General features: G+C 30.9%; 1 protein-coding gene across 1 annotated transcript in view; it reads left to right on the plus strand.

Moving 5' to 3' along the window:
• LOC127719853 (lysophospholipid acyltransferase 5-like) overlaps positions 1-11,804 on the plus strand; it is a 36,128-nt gene extending 24,324 nt beyond the window's left edge. Inside the window, exons 8-13 of the mRNA XM_052226185.1 lie at positions 629-715; positions 3,449-3,615; positions 4,019-4,166; positions 5,789-5,947; positions 7,264-7,379; positions 8,524-11,804. Of these exons, the coding sequence (XP_052082145.1) occupies positions 629-715; positions 3,449-3,615; positions 4,019-4,166; positions 5,789-5,947; positions 7,264-7,379; positions 8,524-8,554 (708 nt within the window). The 3' untranslated portion in view covers positions 8,555-11,804. The remainder of the gene's footprint in view (positions 1-628; positions 716-3,448; positions 3,616-4,018; positions 4,167-5,788; positions 5,948-7,263; positions 7,380-8,523) is intronic.
• Positions 11,805-24,390: the final 12,586 nt, after the last annotated feature.

Here is a 24,390-nt window from a genome sequence, read left to right on the forward strand (position 1 = left end):
CAACAATGGTTGTGTGTTGAAAAAGAGGAATACAAGAACCAGTTTATGATGCTAACCTGAATCTTAATTATTACCAGTTCCTCCTTCCAGCTTCTTGAACAGAAAACACTTTTTACTGTGATTTTGAAGTACTTTGTGCCATTCATCAAAGAAATAATTTTTTTTGTTAATTTGAAGGATTTCAAAAATTAAGTTTTTTGCCAAGAAATGATACATGTAAATATTTTGAGAAAATAAAAATCTACTGGATGTTATCAAAATAAGACAACAAAAAGTGCTTGCTATGTATTCTAGCCACATTTTCAAGATTTTTTATGTTCTGAAGAAAAAGTAAAACTACCTAAAAAAATATGAGAGAAAACCATGCAGTGGTTTGTTTTTTGTGCTGTTTTATTGTATATTGATGATAACAAGATTACAACACAATATTATTTCAGCAGAAGTGATGTATATTTTAATCATATATCAACAAACATAATAATTTTTTTGAGGTGATTATGAAGAAAGGGTGAACTGGATTATCTATTATTTTACATATCAACTGTAAAGGTATTTATTACAACAAAATAAATGTTGTTACTAAAAGACCCATTTTTAGATGTTTACGTTTTTTATTTGTTTATTTCAGAACCATTATTTTATAACCAGATGTGTTTATGTTTTGTTTTATGGAAGAATCCTGTTTTGTCAGTATATAGGATGCTGGCTGATATCAGTAAGTAAAATGACATACTCTTACATTATATAGGATGCTGGCTGATATATCAGTAAGTAAAATTACATACTCTAGCATTATATAGGATGCTGGCTGATATCAGTAGGTAAAATTACATACTCTAGCATTATATAGGATGCTGGCTGATAGCAGTAAGTAAAATTACATACTCTTACATTATATAGGATGCTGGCTGATATCAGTAAGTAAAATTACATACTCTAGCATTAAATAGGATGCTGGCTGATAGCAGTAAGTAAAATTACATACTCTTACATTATATAGGATGCTGGCTGATATCAGTAAGTAAAATTACATACTCTAGCATTGTATAGGATGCTGGCTGATAGCAGTAAGTAAAATTACATACTCTTACATCATATAGGACGCTGGCTGATAGCAGTAAGTAAAATTACATACTCTTACATTATATAGGATGCTGGCTGATATATCAGTAAGTAAAATTACATACTCTAGCATTATATAGGATGCTGGCTGATATCAGTAAGTAAAATTACATACTCTGACATTATATAGGATGCTGGCTGATAGTAGTAAGTAAAATTATATGCTCTTACATTATATAGGATGCTGGCTGATAGCAGTAAGTAAAATTACATACTCTTACACTATATAGGATGCTGGCTGATAGCAGTAAGTAAAATTACACACTCTTACATTATATAGGATGCTGGCTGATAGCAGTAAGTAAAATTACATTCTCTTACATTATATAGGATGCTGGCTGATAGCAGTAAGTAAAATGACATACTCTTACATTATATAGGATGCTGGCTGATAGCAGTAAGTAAAATTACACACTCTTACATTATATAGGATGCTGGCTGATAGCAGTAAGTAAAATGACACACTCTTACATTATATAGGATGCTGGCTGATAGCAGTAAGTAAAATGACACACTCTTACATTATATAGGATGCTGGCTGATAGCAGTAAGTAAAATGACATACTCTTACATTATATAGGATGCTGGCTGATAGCAGTAAGTAAAATTACACACTCTTACATTATATAGGATGCTGGCTGATAGCAGTAAGTAAAATTACACACTCTTACATTATATAGGATGCTGGCTGATAGCAGTAAATAAAATTACATGCTCTTACATTATATAGGATGCTGGCTGATAGCAGTAAGTAAAATTACATACTCTTACATTATATAGGATGCTGGCTGATAGCAGTAAGTAAAATTACACACTCTTACATTATATAGGATGCTGGCTGATAGCAGTAAGTAAAATTACACACTCTTACATTATATAGGATGCTGGCTGATAGCAGTAGGTAAAATGACATACTCTTACATTATATAGGATGCTGGCTGATAACAGTGTAAAGTTACATACTCTTACATTATATAGGATGCTGACTGTTAACAGTAAGTAAAATTACACACTCTTACATTTAATAGGATGCTGACTGTTAACAGTAAGTAAACTTACATACTCTAGCGAGGTTCTCATAAAGATTTGGATAGGCAGTTCAACAATCCTAAGTAGGCAGCAAATCAGTGATACATGTATACAAAACAAAAACTTTTTATCTGCTAGAAATGTTTATAAGAAGAAACCCATGAAAGACACAAGGCTTGTAATTTTGCAATTTAGAAAGCACTGCATACATTTATTTGCAATAAGATTTATCATTGGGACTCAAATCAAAACAGTTTGAAGTCTTTAAAAGAGGGGTGAACCTGGATGAAGGGAGATAATTCTTCATCAGCAATGTGTTTGTAATTACTGAAAATTTGGAAATTATTGTGAGGTTTTTTTATAATTGGGAATAATGTGGCTGGGTGAGTATGGTAATAATAAGAACTCACATTCTGATATCTGATACATATATCTGTATGCAGATTATCCGGAAATTGCAATAATTAAACCTACATTTCTGTCCTTAATAATGGCAATAATAAATGCATGCAAAAATTTTTGAATTTACAGTATCAGTTTCATCTATGCTTTACGTATTTTCTATAGTAACTAGGGCTGTAATGACACACTTATGATAAGATACACATTAATATTGCTATACAAGGGTAATGAAAGGATACATAATCAATACACAGCCTTGAATGAATACATGTAGTCTAATAGCAAACTACCTTTGTTCTGCTCAGTAAACCTGTTGTTCCTTTAGTGTAGCTAAAATATATCCCAGCCATTTTCATAGAGACATTCAGCACAATGGGTGCCACATGTGGAGCAAGATCTCCTTACCCTTCTGGAGCACCTGAGATCACCCCTTGGTTGTGGTGGGGTTCGTGTTGTTCAGTCTTAAGTTTTCTATACTGTTGTTTGTCTTTTTGTTGTTTTTTTTCATGGCATTGTCAGTTTGTTTTCAATTAATGAGTTTGAATATCCCTTTAGTATCTTTCACCTCTCTTTTAATTTGAAACAATTTGTAACACAAGTTTTGACTGACTAGTAGAAAATTATAACACTCAGAATTCATCTGGACCAGAACAAAACCCAAATAGGGATGAAATGAATCGAAAATCGAACAAAGCAAAAATATTGTTATTCTTTGGTGAACCGTTCCACCACTAATAGTTACAAAAGTGTTGCTACAGAAAATTTTTGATATTGCACTTTGATTTTTGTTATGCGGATTAATTATAAGCAAAACGTAATTTATTCACCTCTGCAGTCATCTTGTTTAAACAAAAGAAATTCTGCACAAAATATAAGTTACTATTCTATTATACAGGAAGGAGTATGCATTCTGAATGGACTGTCTTACAATGGAAAAGATGAAAATGGAAACATATTATGGGATGGAATACAAAATGTGAAACTCTTCTCATTGGAAACAGCAACTTCATTCCATGGTTTAATATCTGCCTTTAACATCAATACCAATCTTTGGATGGCAAAGTATGTCTATATGCATAAAGGAAAAAATAGTATTTTTGTAGAAAAAAAAACAGTAGCTGTGTTCGTGTTGGAATGATATATTTATCAGCCTCAATTTAATAATATTATTACATAAGGAAAAATGTGTTACTTAATTACTACACTATATCACTATTTGCTTAAAAATTTTAAATGATTATAACAGAAAAAATTAATAAGAGCACACTGTCCTATTATTCTGATTGATTTATTATGATTTTTCAGCCGATTCCAATCACTAATAGCTAAAAAGAATACTGCAAACCAATAAAGAAAATACAGATTTGCAATGAATCATTTAGCGATAGAATAGCGTGTCACTTATAAGTGTATATGAACATTACCATGTAGTGTGGGGTGAACATGTTTTGTTGTATATTTTTAGATATCTTTTCAAAAGACTTAGATTTATGGGCAGCAAACTATTATCCCAGTCAGTAACCTTATTTTATCTGGCATTGTGGCATGGTCTTAAATCTGGATACTACATGAACTTTTTCCTGGAGTTTTTTATGGTCAACACTGAGAATCAGGTGAGTAATGTTTTAAGGCTCTGCTAACCTTTGGGAGATTCCTATATACAACTTATCACTATTTGTCTGCCATTACTGGCCATAACAGACATTCCCCGTAAAATTTGACATCACAAGAGAAAATTTCTGATGTAACAATACAAAATTGGTTGTTGTATGAGGTCAATAGTTCAAGTGGCACAAAATCTCTGGTAAAGTGTTGCAGATTCCGAAATAGCAATAAGGTCCATTAATCGGGGTTTGTCATGCAAATGTATATACTCTGCATCTTAAGTACTTGTTCAAGTTTATTATGGATACTTTGTAGAAAGTGTGTCAAAAACTCTATACCTTAAATTCCAGGTATTAAACTTAAATTAACTCTAGTCTGCTAACTCTAAGATCATGTTTACCAATCATATCCATTTTCTACCTGGAGTGTCCCTTAGACTGCATATAATTGTTCTTTTCTTGTGTGTATTGGAATAAAGATTGAAATTTCTAGCCTGGAAGTCAAGGTCACAAGCTTAATTCAATATCACTAGAAGTCAAGGACACAAGCTCAATTCAATGAGACAAACCATAGATCTACAAATGCCACAAAAACACAAGATAGCCTTATTGATGAAGATTAGGGAAAGTTCTGTTTGTTACTCGTGATATAGTTCTGCTATAAATCACACAAGCCCGTTTAAAGAAAAATTACAAAAAAGAACATTAGTACTTAAAGCACTTCACTGAAAACCATACACTTAGCAGCACAACCCTCTCTTAAAACCGGTTGGGGAATTAAGGTACTAGAAAAGTGATAAGTTCCTGTACTCCTAGTGACATCTCTTTTGTTGTTCATATCAGGTAAAATTTGGTGATAAGTTTCAGCTACAGGGGCTCTTTTCACAAAAAATATCTTAAGTTGTACTGAAATGTTCAATGTATTTTTACTAATAAGATTTTTTTGTGAAATGAGTCGTAGGGTAGTATAAGTTTAAAAGGCCAAGTTTTTATCATAATTATAATGCACCTAGTATTATCTAAGCACGAAATATGACTAAAAAAGAAATAAAATGAGGAAACTAAATGAATGAATGAATGAATAAGTGAAATTACTATGAAGGCTAAAAAATGTACATAGCTAAAATTCTGATAGAAATTGTAACCTTTTTTGAATTTACAGTACATTTGATATTATACCACTTATATTCAATACAATAATTATAGACTTTCAATTAATCAATACTGTGTATTCGTTTATTTTCATGGATACCAGTTTTTGTCAATTGATGAAAAGTTGTATTTTTTGTGGGTATTTGATTTAATTGATTTGCCAAAGTTTGCATATTAACCTATAAAAAGTGTTCTGGGTTGAATATTTAAATTTGTGGTTTACCTATAACCAGGAAATCCACGAAAATAAGTATACTAGGAATAATGATAACAGTATTTGAATTTATACCACTGATGAATATTGAAATATAAATAAGAAGATGTGGTATGAGTGCCAATGAGACAACTCTCCATCCAAGTCACAATGTATAAAAATTATAGATCAGATTACTTGATGATTAAAAGCAAGAGTTTCTATGAGCTCCTTTCTATTGAGTCTTGTCAGTGTTTATCTTTACATTTCTGTTTCCAAATTCCAGATGACTGCTTTGTCAAAGAAAGTGCCAGCTATACAGAAATTGACTTCACAGCCAAGTTTGCAGCCATTAGTTTGGGTTATAAAGAAGACCTTCATTACTTTCTCTTTAAGTTATGCCTTACTTAGTTTTGGATTGTTAGAATGGAACAAATATTTTAAGGTAATGTTTATCACAGACAAAATATTTATACTTCGATGATTCCTAGTATAAGAACATTTAGTAACAAAGTATAAACAACATGTAATGTTTTGATGAACCTATGTTCTGTTTATATATCTTCACTGATATATAGTCCTTTGCACTAGGGCGACACTTAGGAAAGATCAATCCAATCTGAGTGAAATATAAATACAGATCCTGTTACATATTGCTTTCAAGGATCTAACAACAGGCCATTCTTCTTCCAGGATCCTTTAGTTTTGTCATACACACCTTCATAATTATTGAAATAGAAATTATATTGAATCACAAGAAAGTACGATGGACTGTTCATATCACATCTCCTTATCTTTATATTGTTGTCAGATCATTGTTATCTAAGCGTGGACCTGTAAGGATCTGTATTGTAACCAAAATAGATAAATTAGTCTATCCATATTGGAATTAATGCCACTGATGAATATTAAAATTTACTCAAATTATATTGCTGTCAAATATTAATAGGCAGACATTTTTGAGGATCATAGTCATCATTGTCATGAATTTGTATTTGAAGTTTCAGAGAAAAAAAGTCAAACCATTGTTAGATATCAATAAAGGGAGGTGTGAGGTTTATATCAATGTGGCAGTAACCATTTACAAAAAAATATATTAACCAATGAGGCAGTAACTCAATTACACCAAATATATATATTAACCAAAGAGGCAGTAACTCAATTACACAAAATATATATATTAACCAATGAGGCTGTAACTCAATTACACAAAATATATATATTAACTAAAGAGGCAGTAACTCAATTACACAAAATATATATATTAACCAAAGAGGCAGTAACTCAATTACACAAAATATATATATTAACCAAAGAGGCAGTAACTCAATTACACAAAATATATATATTAACCAATGAGGCAGTAACTCAATTACACAAAATATATATATTAATGAATGAGGCAGTAACTCAATTACATAAATAATGAAAAGACATACAGAAACTGTAAGAGGAAATAAGTTGCCTAAATAAATATAAAATAGTATTGGAGTAACTGCATTTATATTGATGATATCTTGTCCTGCAGAATATTGCATAGCATAATTTTTCAAGTGCAATTGATATTCTATGAGGAGTAATAATTAAAAAACTCATGCAATAACCTTATTCTTGTATGATACATGTGATAACAATATTTAGTTACAAGATCACCATGGTTATCTACATTATTTTCAATGGATATGGCTTTTTATTTATTATATTAGTATCGTTTCTACACAATATCATATATATTTCATGTATAACAAATTTGCCTTACAGGTTTATGGATCCATATATTACATAGGTCATGTGATATTTATGTTAGTACCTTTAGTGGTTTATTTGTTTGCAAAAGTTCCAATTTCTGTGTATACATCACATAGAAGAAAAATGAGGTATGTTCAGAATACTTACTAGTACAAAATAAAAAATATAAAATGTATTTCATATGATCAAAATTATTACTGTAAAGGCAGAAAAAAATGGTTCAATGCATTTGTAAATGTGATTGTTGTTCAAAGGGGAAAAAGTGAGATTAAATAAATGTAATTACTTGAAAATTTAAGGGGATGTAGAGAGGAGAAACAAACTATATTTTCATTTTTGTCTAACCAGTTTCCAATTTATTATAACTCCACTCTTAGAAGAAAGGGCTATATTGCATTCAAATTGACTGTTCCTTCATCCTATCATGTGTCCATCTTTCCGTCTCTTTGTCCAACAATTATTTTCTTTACACTTTTATCAGATACTTCTGACCAGGATGACTTCATGTTTGGTCAGCAGCTTGATATTTTTGTATTGTAATGAGTGGCCACTTTAAGGGTCTGTCACGACAACTACTTTCTGTTTGTCGATACTTTTTTTCATTATGTATAATGAACTTAAAAGTTCTTGTTTCACATTTCTTAAGTTCTACTGAACAGAAAGCTTTCATATTTAGTCAGCACCTACAAACTGAAAAGTTTTAAGTTGTAAGCGCTTTTCAGACCCTGTTTTCCAATAATTTGAATTACGAATAGGTGTATGCTTGGCACAACAACACATTCTTGTTCCTTTCAAATTTCTACTGCTAACAAATAAAAGCAAAAAAAACCACTAAAAAATACTAACTGTAAGCATTTGTGGAAACAAGACAGAGACATTCAAACTGTTTAAGATCACATTATAGCAAAGCATTACTAGACATTTGCATGATGTATTTATTATAACTTCAGAAATTTTTGTGTGCATTCATTATTGTTGTCAATTATGACAATGTTATCATAATTCTTTATAGTGATTTGATTAAATGTATCATACAAATAATGCTATCAATATCTAAAATGTGATTTATTATTTTTAAAAAACCTATTTCATTGCAATTTTTTGCAAAATGAGATAAATTAAAAACATTTGTGAATTTACAGTATTGCTTTATGATATATCACCTTTAATTTACAATAGCTAAACTCTTTGGTTCATCCCTTGCTTGAAATTAAATGGTTGTAATTATCTACAAGTTTCAGACTTAATTAAAACATCTTTTTCTGTTTTCAGCAAAGAATTAAAAGAAGACAAAGTGGACTGATGAATAACTTCAAGTTTGCTAAATTGTATTTACAAGTCTCGATAATTGAAATCAAGTAACCCACCATATCACTTTCTTTATGTAGTAAAGATTATGTTGCAATGTATATTTTATTATTTTATCTGTTATTACTGCTTATATTGATTAAAGTTTAAATTTTCAATATTCTGATTTCCTTTGATTTTGTTGAAAGTAAGAAAAACCCTGAATACCTATAAATTGAAGCTTATTATTTGTGTTCTATTCTGTACATCAATTTTATTATGTGATTTCCATGTTATATATATTTATTAAACTGTTGAATTTAATTTAATTTGAATTGAATTTATTTATTACCATAATATGTTTACCACACGAGAGAAAATATTATTTACATTGGAAGGGATTAAAAACCGCAGCATATCATGAGATTTTTGAGTGGACTTATTTTTGACCTTTTTTTTTTTTTTTTTTTAAATTATGATATAAAACTCTTATTATCAGTTAGATTTTCTTCCCCTTTTCTTTATGTAGACATAAAACCATGTGATATGGAATAAATTTAACCTTCTGATGTGCCATATATAAATGGTAAACAGAATAAAAATTTTAGCCTTTGATTTCAGTTTAATGTATTTATTCATATATGAGGGTTGTAGGCTAAAGGTGTAGATTTATAGAAATTACTTTAAAAATGTATGGTAGATACCCAGGGGCGGATTCAGAGGGGGCGTGGCGGGCGGGCGCCCCTAAAATTTGCAAAGCATGGGTTGTCCTCAGCTTAATAAAGAATATTTTCGATAATTTTGCCTCTAAAAAAATTTAAGTTTGCGCCTCCCTTAAACCTAAAATCCTGGATCCGCCCCTGATAACTAGTCCACTCTTATCATCTGGAACTCATTTGGTTTTAAAATTAAAGATGATCATGAGTCACATTTACTGTGGTCCTAAACATAGCTCCACAAAAATGTATATATTTTTACACCATTTCAGGTGAAATTAGATTAGGTCTGTTTCAAATTGCTCATGGTGGCGGGATGGAATCACTCAAATTGATTAATTGTGACTGGTTGCATTTTCATAACAACATTTTATGAATTAGAAGTAAAAAGAAAATTTTATATTATGAGTGGTTGGGAACAATAAATAAGAGTCTGTCTTGCCCCTGTATGCATTCTGGAACTGCCCTTGTTGGAAATTTCATGGTCTAAAGGTTAATAAAACATCACATTTTTGTACTTTGAATTAGTGGACAACTTTTGCTTGACAACATGACTTTACTAGATTAAATTAGATGAGATTAAATTACTTTTTCACATGGAAACAAGTCATTATCAATTGTACTTTGAACAGATTTACTTTAAACATGTATTTTGTTAATAAGATAAAAAGATTTGAAATCAAAAACCTAATACTAATGTTGAAGGGCTTAACAATGCAAAAAGGATAAAGTATTGCCAAATTTGTACAGGAACAAGGGAGATAGCTTAGTGTATATAATTTGGATACATATGAAATATGATTGCTTTCAAGTGCCTCAGTAATGCACTTCATAGTGAATGTTTCAGAAAGATTAAAAATTACAAAGATTATTTTGACAATAATGTATAGTAAGGTTTTGCTTTTCTTAAAGCATTTATAAATTTTTAATCAAAATATGATGGCATTAATTTGAATATGTGCATTAGTTTCTTATGATATGTTTACATAAATAAAATGAAAGGGTGAAATGATGAAGTATTGAAATCATTAATTTGTTGACATTATTATTGTGCCTTCCAATGTGTGCCTGTTAAGGAGAATGTTGAAGAGATATTATTTGTATGCAGGTTAAGGTATACTTTTTATGTTAAATTAATGTTGCTTTTTCCCATAGGAGTGGAGTTTCATTTTAGGATGAGCCGCAATGGTGTTCAATTGTCAAGCACAATAAATGTTTCACCATTTCAGAATCTATTTCATTCTGGGAAATATTTTCAAAGTGTACACCAAAACGTTGTGATTGGCTAACAGCATCCTAAACAATGGAAAATCAACCAATGAACTGACATTATTTCTGTTATCCAGGTACAAACATGAAAATACCCATAGTTGTTTAGATTCTGAAACGGCTTATTCATTATAATGTTACATACTTAATAGCTAGGATTGTAATTACATCATTGTAGTCTTATTCTATTATGTTACTTTTTTTGAGAAAAAAAGACTGGGGAAAAATATATGAGAAACAAATAGTCCATCTGTTTGCTCTAGAATTACAATATTTTTGCAGTCTCTGGTTAAATTTAAAATTTAAACATGCTCACTAAATATACCAAAGGAACATTCAAACTCATAAGTCGAAAAAAACTGACAACAATGCCTAGGCAAAAAAAGAAAAAGACCAAAAGACAAACAACAGTTTACAAAACACAGCATAGAAAACTAAAGATTGAGCAACACGAACCCAACCAAAAACCTAGGGGGTCACATTGAAAATAAAAAGATAACACTCTAGTGGTGAGATATATCATATCTCACAACATGAGGGTAATCTGTATTTATAACCTTGTCAGTATATTGTGATTGAATATGCAATGTTTTGTATCTAAAATGTCTTGTGTATATAATGTATCATTGTTGAAGTTTTGCAGTTGTTATACTATTTGTTTGCTGTACACATTGTATGGACAGCATTGATGTTTTGTGGTTTATTATTGTTGCATTGTTGAAAAGTGCTGTGGTATTTTATATTTGTTACATAATGATTAGACTTAAAGACCAAACAGCCTAATAAGTTGTACCAGAAACTCTGTCCTGAAATTTTAAATAAGTATTTCATGATTTTGGGAAGAAAATTTGATGAAAAAATATAAGGGTCACACATTTATTTTTCTATAACAGCATACTTTTTTCCCCCCCTAATTGAAAATTGTTTGGCTGTTATTTAGAATTTCATATATTTCATTAATATGGAACTTCAGTCTTCACGATAAACATTTCAATCTACAGGTCTAAAGCTGAATTTTACGAAAATTTAAGTTAGATTTTATTGGCCTGTAGAGATGATTTTTACAGGCCTGACATCATTTTTACAAGCCTGTGGTTGAACCCGAAGACTGAACTTAGAACCATACTTCTTATTCATTCAATTTTAAAAGGAGATTTGTATCTATAAGTTTGACTCATAGAGCTTATATTCCTATGTGTTTTGATCCTAAAGATTATGCTTTATTTAATTCTTCCCAAAATTTATATGCAAGAGTGTAAATCTTTTCAAGTGTTGAAAAATATTTAAAGATGACTTTTTCATAAAATTATTAAAGTGCTTTATGCACTCTTTTAAATGAGACCAAAAAAGTATATGTCACCGACCTTTCAAAAAAAATTATAAGTTTTTTTCATGTTGGTTTTCATTTGTTTTTAAGTGTCTTTCTTTCGAACACTGAATTGTATAATGAACAAAATTCCTTCAATTCCAAAATGATAACTATTTCACAAATATTGCAAATAGAATAGTTGACACTCAGAAAGTGTTCTATTTGTTGAGAATGGTCTAAAGTATTGACCTAGCGAAAAAGGAGCTAAATCAGTTGAAATGCGCAAAATCGTAACCAATAATGTACCATTTTTTGCTGAGTGCAGGAAAATAATCTTTTAGAGATTATATATTTAATTCACATTATGCTAAAACAGAAGGATGTTTGGTCTTTAATTTAATTCAGTGTTTTAAATTGTTTCAGTTAATGTTAACGTTTGATTAAAAGCTATATTTACCTTTAGTTTACTGTGGAATCATTGTGTGCATCAATTCTCTTGGATTGATAACTTAATACGCGTCTGACGTATTAACTTAAAATCCTGGTACCTTTGATAACTATTAATAGGAATAGAATTTCTTATTTTATTTAATGCTTTCATCTGTGGTATTACCAATTTCTACTTACAAGTATTTTAGGAAATTTGTGTATTTTGTTGAATAGACAAATTAAAATAGAAAAATAATAATGAATCCACAGTATTAGATAGTGACTTGTATTGTTCATTATGTTTTAAAGGACCTGACAGAGTAAAATTGATGTCATCATAAGTTTCAATCAAAATTGATCATGTTTCTTTTAAACTTATTTATACTATGTAAAAAATTCAAATTTTATATATATCTTCAAATGTTAAATTGAAAAGTAGATGACTTATTATTATGATGACTATTTGTAATGGTAAATTTTGTATCAGCCATGTTAACCTAAATGTTGTTCACTGTTGGGCACTTGCAATTGAGTAATTATAAACAAAGTCTGAATTCATTCTTTTCTTCCATTGATCCTACAATAGTATAGAATAACTGCTTAAATCTTTTCATATTGGCCTACCTATTGGTTAAAAGAGCAGTTAATGGCATATCATCCATATGTTACTAAAAAATATAAAGAGCCCAATATGAAAACATTCGGCAATTATACCTTAATCAATAAACCTGTACAAAATGTGCAGCATCTGGAAAAAAATTTAAAAAATCATATTTAGACTAACCTGAATTAGACCAAAACAAAAAGGAACCTAATATTAACAAGGTTTTAGTCATATTGGTTCAGTATTTCAATTGTATACTGTATTGGCAGTGTTTATCATATTTTAAGCTAAATCAACTTCAGCCATACTTTTGTTTCTTTTCAGAACATGTTTTGTACATACTGAAATTTCAGTAGATTTTATACTGAAATTTCAGTATTGATCAATTTCAGTATGTACAAAACATGTTCTGAATAGAAACAACAGTATGGCTGTAGGTGATTTGGAATTCAGTGGACCCTAAGATCAATTCTTGGGCATTATTTCCTTTGAAATGTCATTACAAGTCCATATGGATTTAGTATTGCAAAAATTATTCCTTGGTGCTGAGAGCATGAAATTATGTACATGGGTCTTGCTGGATAACTTTTGTTTCATATTGGTCTTTGTAAACATTTATTGTTATTAATCAAATCAGACCATGTAAATATATAGATTAATTTATTGCATTCCAGATTTCTGTATGTATTTTACATTTCTTGTCATATGATAGCATATAACAAAACAGGTGCTTAAAAAACATGTTAACACTTTTAAATGTATTATTATGTGGTAACTGCTCAAAATTTATTTTGATTGTACGAATATTGTTTTAATTTTTATATAGTTAATTAAATGCTCTTACTATCAATAAAAAGGTCTATTCTTGACGAGGGCATCATCAGCTCAGTAGTCAGTGCTTCAGCACCGAAATGATTTATAACATTTGCCATTTTAAAATTATAATTCATGAATTAAGAAATTATTCTAGAACTAAGATTCCTACCCCTTCAGGCAAAGTTGCCCTTAGATGCATTTTGGCTATTCTGTCCTTTTTGGTCATATAGCTCCTAACTTTTCAGCATTTTTAAGCATTTATGATTTTCAAATGTTCGGTTTTGAGGGTTTCAGATGAAAGTAATACAGAAAAGAATTTAAAAGAATTTATAATGAAGTGTTTATTTCATTAACTGTGTGGTTGTTTTAATAGATATAGTCAATTACTTTGATGTTTATACAATGATTACCGACTCATGTTGTGAAATTTGTTTTAAAAGAGTCTCGTTTTGATTAGAAATTACTAAATTGCTTATAAATAAGTTTTTATCAAGAAAGTATTTGAAAATAATAACTTATATACTCTTTTCCAGAAAAATCATTATAAATAAAGGCAACAGTAGTATACTGGTGTTCAAAAGTCATAAATCGATTGAGAGAAAACAAAATGCGGTTTACAAACTTAAACCAAGGGAAACACATCAACTATAAGAGGAAAACAAAGGAACAACAGAAACACTGAAGTGCAACAAAAACAATCGCCAACATACACAGAAACGAACTATTTGAAAACAACTGCCATATTCCTGACTTGGTACAGGACATTTTAAGAAAAATGGTGGGTTGAACCTGGTTTTATGGCTAGCCAAACCTCCCGCTTATATGACAATATTAAAAAATATCGCTAAAATGACAACACTATGTGACAGAAATACAGCAAAAACACATGCAAGAACACTCATCACAGAGAAACGCACTAACAAATAATTTAATAGTCAACACAACATGCAAACCGCAGAACAACAACGAACATCTTCTATTAATGACAGACACCACAGGTAAATTATATATTTATTTGGACTACAAACGATAAGACATAACACATTATCCAACCGAAACCATAACAGAAACATCAAAAATAAATACATGAATGTTGGATGTACAAAATACCGAGACATGTCGTATAGCAATGCAAATACACTCGGTATAACAGTCATATTCGGGAATAGGTCACGTTCGGTACTTAGCAGACAGACGACATAGATGCTAAACCACAATCTAAGACGTGATAGAAATGTCATTAGTTAGTTTAGACACAGACACATCGTATACATCAACCAATTCGTGATGGTGTCCATAAAATTTACAGAGTGTCGTTTTTAATCTTTCCTCCTCATAACTCTGTTGGAGCAGTTTCTGCGTAAGGAGCACACTCCTGTATATAAAGTCAGTGTTGTGTGAACATGCACGAGCATAACATCAGTTGAGATATGTAAACACCATATGACGGAGCAGAGGGTATGTTACTGCTGAGAAATGGGAAATTGATAATTGGGAAGTTGAAATCATCCCGTTTGTCATAGGTTTTAGTGTGAAGTCGTCCATCTGTGTCAATATTGAGGAAAAGATCAAGGTATGAAGCAGTCCTTCTTGTATCAGTAGTATCCTTAATTTCAAGTTCACTGGGATATATGAGATGCAAGTACTGACTGAAATATAGGTTATTCAGTGATCATAGGACATCATCAATATATCTGAAAGTAAAATTAAAGGATTTGCAAGGTACTTTTTCTTTTTGTCTTTTAGAAAGTTCTGAATGAATTCTGCTTCATACGAGTACAAAAACAAGTCGGCCAGAAGGGGTGTACGATTAGTACCCATTGGAATACCGACTGTCTGTTGAAATATCAATCCTCCAAACTCAACAAATATATTTTCGATTAAAAAGTCCCACATTTCGATAATATCATCTTCACTGTATTTTCTGATAGAATCAGTGTGGTTCTTCACAAAATAAGAATTATACTAGTAACCCAAAACAAGAAATTTATATCTACGATTCCCTTTTTAATAGAAAAAGCTCCGTTTAATTAGATGGTGAAGTCGATCTTTCAATTGAGAATGGGGAATAGTAGTGTAAAGCGTAGAAAAATCAAAGGTCCTAATGTTGCTGCAAAATTGCAGAGATTGTGATCTACGATTTAGCAGTAGATCTTTAGAATTTTTGAGAATCCACATCTGATTGACACCACTGGTTGAATACATCTCATGACAATATTTTTGAAGGCCATCTTTTACTGTATAAAGAATAGTAGTCAATTTTTTAGAAAGATGTTTAGTCGAACATCTTGATGATCCAGCTACGTATCGTTCTTTATACGGAGTTTTGTAAAGTTTTGGTATCCAGTATAATGACGGTAGATTTTCTTCGTTTTCTTTAATGTTAATACCAAATGAAAGAAGGACAGATTTGTGATTTTTTTAAATTTCATCCTTTGTAAATGATGTTAAAGAATATGTAGAATTACCAGTTGCTGTTTATTCCAAGCTCTTTTGTGAGACATTGCAAATAATGGTTTTTACATACGAAGACAATATTATTGGAGGCTTTATCTGCTGGAACAACGACATATTTGTCATGCAAAGAGGATAGAGCATCCACAACCTCCGGGTATTTGAAAGGGTGCGAAACACTTGTGCTCATAGTACATCGTAGTTTCTGAATGCGCGTCTGAATGTATGAATAGCTTTGATCCATTCAGACAAAGTGTCTAGTTCTGGTTCGTCTGGTTCGTACTTTACCCATTTTCCAGCATAGTCCTCACCTGCATCCATCAGTAACATAAGGTCCTTTTTCCAGTTGATGGGCTGGGGAATTCTATATTTTGGTCCCTTGGCTAACAACTCTCTTAGTTGTTCATTGGTAAAGATGCCAAGGTAGCCAGTAATAACATGACCAGCTGGACTATAATTGTATTTTGATGATGCACATGAGCAATCCGGAGATTTGGATTTCACATTTTTGAGGTTAAAGGCCCCTGAAACCCTTTCATGGTTAAAAATCTTTGATGCAATAGACTTGGTGTAAGTATAAGAAATTACAGGTGTAGCTTTTTTTTTTGAAGTAATCAGGTACAGTTTTTGATACAGATTTCCGGTGGAAAGTATTGCTAATATTGATAGCATCTAAACCTTTATTGGCGAATTCTACTTTTAAAAAAATACGTTTCCCCTCATTTTTAGAAGTAGTTGTTGCGGGTTTGAATAGTCTATGGTTAGCAATGTCCATGACTATTGCAACTAATCTATACAAAACAGAATAAGAATCAATAACGGAAGTATTTTCGGCCTCTTGAAATAGTAAATAAAGTTTAGATAATGGAATGGAGTGTAATTTAGTTCTGATATTTTGAATGCCTAAAGGTTTTTGAACAGACGATAACAGACTATCAATTGTCACGGTGTGAACAGCAGGTGGTGTATAATTTCTGTGACCATGACTTCTATATCATCGAGCAGAAGTGTTAAATAATTGTAATTTATTAACAGTACTACACCTGGGACTAGACAAAATACCTACACCATCAATTTTGTCATTGCATCCTTAGAGAATGGCTGTTCCCAACTCTCTTATTCAAAAGTCTTCTCTATGTAGACGATATGGTGTACTCAATATGGGGTCATTTGTTGAATGATATATTTTCTCTATAATCCGGACTTTCATTGAAACAATACAATGGTCAGGCTGATTAAAATGTTTAAAGAAAAATTTGTGGTTATTTGGATCATTAACATTAGACCGATGGTCATTCATTCTGAAATTGAGTCTTTGTCGAGTTTCCCCGACGTAGATCAGTGCTCTTATATTGGAAGCAGTACAATTTAAATCCTCATGACTATGTGTATTGTAACTTTTGGTGGTCAAGTTACTTTGAAAGTGGGTATCAGATATTAGTATATCACAGGTTTAACATTTTTTACGGTTACATTTTGAAATAGAACAATATTGTAAGCTATCATTGAAATCTAAAAAACTTCCGATGGTAATTTGATAGCATTCTTGCCTATAATCTTGAAAATTATATTAGATAGACAGAAACTGTTTGAACAAAAATGACAAGCAATACAAGATCTACAAAATGGATAAACAGGAGTGATACCATTAATTGACTTCTGATAGGAGAAATCCTAGAATATTACTGTTTGGTTTTTAATCAATTTAAATGTTTTGTCTATTATTATAGAACTATAAGTATGATATATAGAAATAATTTAGACTAGCAAAAATGATAAGCTTCTTCATGATCACCAAATAGTATTTGAAAACAAGTTTTAATGTTTAGCTCACAGCGCACTAAGTATCTTGAAAACTATAATAGAATGATCGGAACTGTAATTGGCAAACAGTATCAGCAAGACAAGATCTACAAATAGGTCAAAATGGCGCAAACTGTTGGTCGACTCCTTAAATGGGTTATTGATCCTAAATGAGGATTATTACCATTTTTGCATTTTTGCTCATTATCTTGAAATCCATAATAGATAAAAAGACACAAAAAATAGGAAGAAATTATCAGCAGGACAAATTATCAAATTTTTTTCAAAATATATGAAATTGCTAGTCGATTACTTATTGGGGTTATTGCCCATAAACAACGAAAAAATGTGTCTAGAAAAAGGTAACAATAAATATCAATATAATAGCATCTTTTTGATAGGTGACAGTTCAATGATACCAGGAAGAACTAGTTGCTGTCTCGCTGAGCTGATTATCTTTATAACTTTTCATTAAAATACACAACCGATTTATCTTTAAATATGGTCCAATAAAACTCATTTATAAGAGAGAGTATACAATTCTTATTAAGTGTTATAACAACATTTACTAAGAAAATTAATGACAGTATCAGAAAAATAAGGTAATTATTCTTTCTAAGTGTTAATAAATTAGTCTGAGACAATAACTACATAAATGACAAATTATACCAATAAATTTTGTACAAATAGTCTCATGCGTTGATAGTTAAATGTTCTGTATAAGCCTGTTGTTTTATGCTCTAATTTACTTATAAGATTTGCAATAATTAAGTGTTATTTATAATGCATCCTGACATTTGTCTTTATTCGATGAAATAAAAGTAATTGAAATAAAATTGTTCGTCTCTTTTCCTTAGGTATTGTCTGGTCTTCTGATTTTGGTTGCATCCTTGCTGTAGTTGTATTAGAAGGATAACGACATCGTGGCAGCTTTGATAAAAATGAAAAAAATCCAATAATAGTGAATATAAAAAGTAAATCAAAATGGATCTTTTAAAACACGTAATGAGATCACACAGTTAATCAATAGTTTTGTTCATTCTGTAGTAATGGTTTTAAGTTTACATCAGAACAGAAGATTTAATTGACTCTTTCAAATATTCGTCATCTCTAAATGGTATTAGAGTCTAAATATTTCTAGGCAGCACTCTGTTTTTTTTTTTCTTTTTTTGTAATGATATTGGAGAAGACTAAATTTTAGGAGCTGGTAAAGGGGAAAATATGTGGACTGTTTATCATAATATTGGGATTGAAATTGAATTAAAATTGAATTCTGTATATTTAATCATAGAATTTACTTTAAATCATGTTCAGTTTTAGCACATTGACAAGCTTATCAGAAAAGTTATTATTTTAATACGACTGCAATTTTTGTTCATACCTTAAACTGTAAGTCAACATCGTTGAATACACATATATGATTTTAACAAGTTTAAAACCTACTTGATTGCTTAATTGTTGTTAGTTTTTCACCCCTAAAAAGCAGATATTTCGTGCATATTTAGGGCATGAAAAAAAGAACAAAAATACTATATGCAGGATCTTGATGACGGTCCACAGATTTATACTACCACTTGTAGATGCAGTGTTTGATAGTGCTAGAAATTTTGTGTTGCAACATGCCATCTATGCACATCTAATGAGCTCTTAAATGTATAGAGAACATGACATTCTCCCATCGAAAGGCAACAGATACAACGTCCCCATTCTGAACGGATATGTCTGCGCTATTTATGTAAATCCTGCATAGTAAGATGGTCGCTTTTCTTTTGCATACGTTTTTATAGCCAAATAGAAGCTCAGATGATCATAATTATATCTAACTTACTCAATGTCAACCTATGAGATGATAAAACAAATAAGAGTAAAAGAAAAACTATATAGAAACTTTGAGATTGAGCAGTATGAAATCCACAATTAAAATTATTGGGTTCTCCTGAAGGGTAAAGGCTCATCAAGGATACTAGGCTTAAAAATGTTGTACGTTAGACTCGAGCAAACAGAAGACTCATCGATGGAGCTCGAATGAACACAGATTTAAAATCTTGCTCCACTAGTTGCATGCGCCGTGTTCCGTATTACCAAGTAAAATATCATAATGAGTAAAACCGAGGAAAATATGGATTGTTACTATAATGAATGACACACATCTGTGGTTATCTGTGATACAGATATTTTTTTTAAAGTAATGAAATTATGATTTCTTGATAAACAATCACAATTACATTGTTTGAAGTTAACGATGATAAGTCTCGTTACAAAACCAAAACTAAACTCAAAAAGGACAAGGAAGGCAACTAGAATAAAAAAGCCATCGCTATCTTACAATCCATTAATTGTTCCCAAATGCCTAATAGTGTCTGCTATCAATATGCCCTTATATCCAAAAGTTTGTATAAATAAGAAATTTCGGGGAAAATATCAGAGCTAAATTCAATATTGCAATGCTAAGATATACTATTCGTTTTATACTGCAACTGTGCTATTTGCACAGTCAAATTGCATTGGCAGTATAATCGTTTGTGATATCTGTAACATCACTGACCGTATATATTTATCACCCTATTTATGACGTTGAAAATGTGTTACTATAAAGTTTTGTTTTTGACGTGAATAAAGAATACACGTTCGCGAACATTTTTAAATCAATATTTCCTTTGACAGTTGTTAGAGTTGCAGTATAAACTGAATAGCCATAAATTGTCTCGAAATATAATTTCTATTTGTACTCGGCTGGGCACAGTCTCGTATTCTACCACTTTCTAAACCTTGTACAACTAAATTTTATATTATGACACAATGTATAGTTTTTCTTTTTCATTCAGGTATTTCATACACGGGATTCGGTAACTTAATAGCGCACACGGAATATGAGTTGGTAAGTTCTTCAAGAATAAATGTTACTAGATAGAAATACTAAATCAGCTAGCAAACCATTGATTTTATCAAGTCTTAGTTATGAACATAAGTGAGAAAACATAGAGCTACATTTAGACTGAATTCATTAAAAGTATTTACACTGGTATGATTTAACGCTGAATATGTCATAATCACCACAGGCAAGCAATTGCTGAGGATGAAATATGCTGAGTGTCACCAAAATTAACATGTTTGTGAAGAAAGCCAGGGTGTTATGCTTGGGTACATAAATCTTCAAAATACTACTTTAACTAGATATATGTTTATCTTTTGACATTTGCACACCTTTGGTGACATATAATCCACACAATCTAAATCAGATATAAAAAAAAAGTATATAACTTTGCGTTATCATTTTACTGGTTAGCATTGCTTTGAAAGGAACCATATTTTATAATAAAATTATGACAAATCCCGGCTATTACATTCTGTCACTTTTGTTATTTGGAATAGTTTTGCAGAATATTCAAGGTAATAATATTTATGTCACATTGTTTTCAACGGAAATATTTCATTAATTTAAATATTCTAAAATGAATTATACATTTTAAGAGATATATTGCACATTGATCACAATTGCGGTTGCGTGGCATTTTTTTTCTGCCAAATCATGTTCAATATGACGTTATTTTGACACTGGTGGAAAGTTGTCCGACTTAAACACAAAAAGTATAGAATATCAACATACGAAGTAAATATATAAAACCATTATCAGACTTTCTGAATCTAGATTGAGTAAAATATCCGGTTGAGTCACAAAAAGAAACCTTTTAAGATTACAAAAGTGAAAAACTAAAAAGGTTCATAAGGCGTAGTAGATTGTCTGATACAACTTCAATATGCTGAAGAAATCATAATCCGTTTTTCATATACATGTTCGTGTTACTTAAAGAAAATATCTCGAATTAATGAAATTTTATATGCAACTAGCGCATTCATTTTATTACGGAAGCCATAAGGGGACAGATGAAAAATCTAGTAAAATTAATCCGTTATCTTGGTTTCCCAATCCGTGATCTCAGATTCTCAGACAAATAATCCGTGATCTTGGATTAATAATTTCGAGATCACAGATTATTTTCATTTTTTATTTGTCTCTTTATTGCTTTCGTATGGTATCCCTTTTTCATGTCAAGACCTTTATATTTCCCAATAATTTGAAAGCTGAAAATTATTCAAATATTAGTGAATATCGATATAGATTGAATCAGACACACTTTTAAAATATGTCAACTGGACGTCAAATTGGCCGGAAAATATATCAGCTGAAATTCAGGATTGGTCAAAAACCTGTAATAACTGTTTTGCAACCACAAATGTCTGTTTTTTAGATTAAAAAGTTCATATCGATCTTCGGTGATCTATGCATAAATCATTCAAATATGTGTCGAACATGAAAAAAAAATAAAAACCAGATATAAAAACAAGGACGTTTCTCATCCCTTAGCGTTTTCGCACATCAAAACCTGTAATTACTTTCATACACTTCAAAATAAACACGGTGCCAACTATAGATATTGTATCAATAAAACAAAATTGAAATGTAAAATAAAATACCTGTCTTATAAAGGATTTTAAGACATAAATTCGAAATGCAGCTTCACATGGTCTAGCTGAATGTGAAATATTATCAAAATCCAAGAGCTAACCAGTTTACGTATCTTTCATCTTTACCGGCTCAAATCTTTTCCAAGTCAAATAGCCGTGCAGAGGAAAACAATCATAAAACCATGAAACATATGTTGTCTGTTCATGCTAAGCTATTGCCACTACTTGCAAATGTGTTACATGTAACTTCGTTATACTCTGAAATAACTAGGACAATTGGACACCCGATCGGTCTTGGTTTCCCTAATGAGGAATGTTTAACCTTTCCATAGTTTCATTTGGCAATGTGTTGTTTGTTCATCCTTGACTGCTGATTTTGGATCGAAATCGTAGTATTTTTTCGAACGAGAAAAATGAGACTTTGATATACGTTAATGCGACAACAATCATATGTTTGTCTCGCCGCGAACGAGTCGCGGAGACGATACTTAGGTATGCTCCTCATGGCGTCAGTGTCAGCATCAGGGGCGTTAACAATATTGAAGTTTGTGATAATGTAAGTTTAAACGAAACTAATAATGATATGACAAACATATATAGTGGGTATGCAGTTGTATTAGCATTAGCAAATCTATTTCCATGAATTTGCTTGGCCCCGCATTCACAGCAATGGTATAATGATTTTGTAAATTTTGCCTTGATCACATGTTTAAGTTTATGATTAGGTCAGTGTACCTGGGGGACATCTTATGGTTAGTCAATGCTATGGTTTTAGATATGCAATTTTATCATCATTATCATATCTCATACCTAAGAACTAAACTATTAATATCGACTTGTAGTTAGACCAAACGGACATTAATTAAATGCAGTTGTATGGCAAACACTTAAACATAATAGTTAGTACTATAAAATCTAAGGGTAAAAACAACTTTAATTTCGAAGAGAGTAAATGATATTGCCGTAGAAGATTACATTATACATATTTGAGGAAGAACATAATTATAGACATCAACATAATTCATGTTAACTAAGGTACCAAGTTTGCATAACCGAACAACTTTCAAACAAAAAGTTTATTGCATGTCTTGGAATTCAGATTAATATATACATTATACAATTGCAGTTGATGCATATTTCATGTACCCAACACAGACAACGAGAAGCGGAGTAACAGGTTCACAATGCCAGATGGCTACACGAATTGCGTGTAGTTGTATGATGAACTGTGATGAAATGATTCCTATTGGAACGTGTAGGATTGGATATGGCTTCAGATCAAGACGAGGATATCGATGCTGCCCTTTAGCTGTATTGTTTATGTTTTGTTTATAGCTTTGGATTCATTATTGACAACATGAAAAAATCAGATTTGTTTTGTATTAAGTTCTAATGACTTTTACCGTGATTTTTCTTCATATTTTGAATATTATAGTGGTTGTTCTTGTTATGTTTTCGATACAATCATTTCACATATTTGAACAGATACACTGTTAATAGTGTAGCGGTCAGTTTGGAGCGAGTTAACCAAGGGTCAAATGAAATATGTTATTCTCAAAAGTCAGAATAGGATTTCTAAAATCATGCTCCAATATACCTTATTCACAAAACTAAAAAAAGAGTGTTTTTCATATAATTATCGCATTCATTTTGAAAAAAAAAATCTAAGTTTGGTACAAGATTGTATATATTAAAGTATTTACATTTGTGTTTATTGTAATATTGTGCATTGACAAATAAAACATATCCAAAGTAAACTTAAATTGTAGATTTTATAGAATATAACGCCTAATTGACAAACTAGCACCGGCAACTAAGACAACAAGGTATGTTGTTACGTGAATTGAAAAGGTAGATCTATAATTTAAATTGTACAATAAACTTAAAACCTTTGCTTTTAGTTATTGCCATTGAAGGTTTTAGAAGAAATTCAACACCTGGAATGGGCTAAAGTGAAACGAACAACTCACGTTTTTTTCCCCAAA

The sequence above is a fragment of the Mytilus californianus genome, unplaced genomic scaffold (genome assembly GCF_021869535.1).
Source record: "Mytilus californianus isolate M0D057914Y unplaced genomic scaffold, xbMytCali1.0.p SCAF_11, whole genome shotgun sequence".
In the NCBI taxonomy this organism is placed as follows: Eukaryota; Metazoa; Mollusca; class Bivalvia; order Mytilida; family Mytilidae; genus Mytilus; species Mytilus californianus.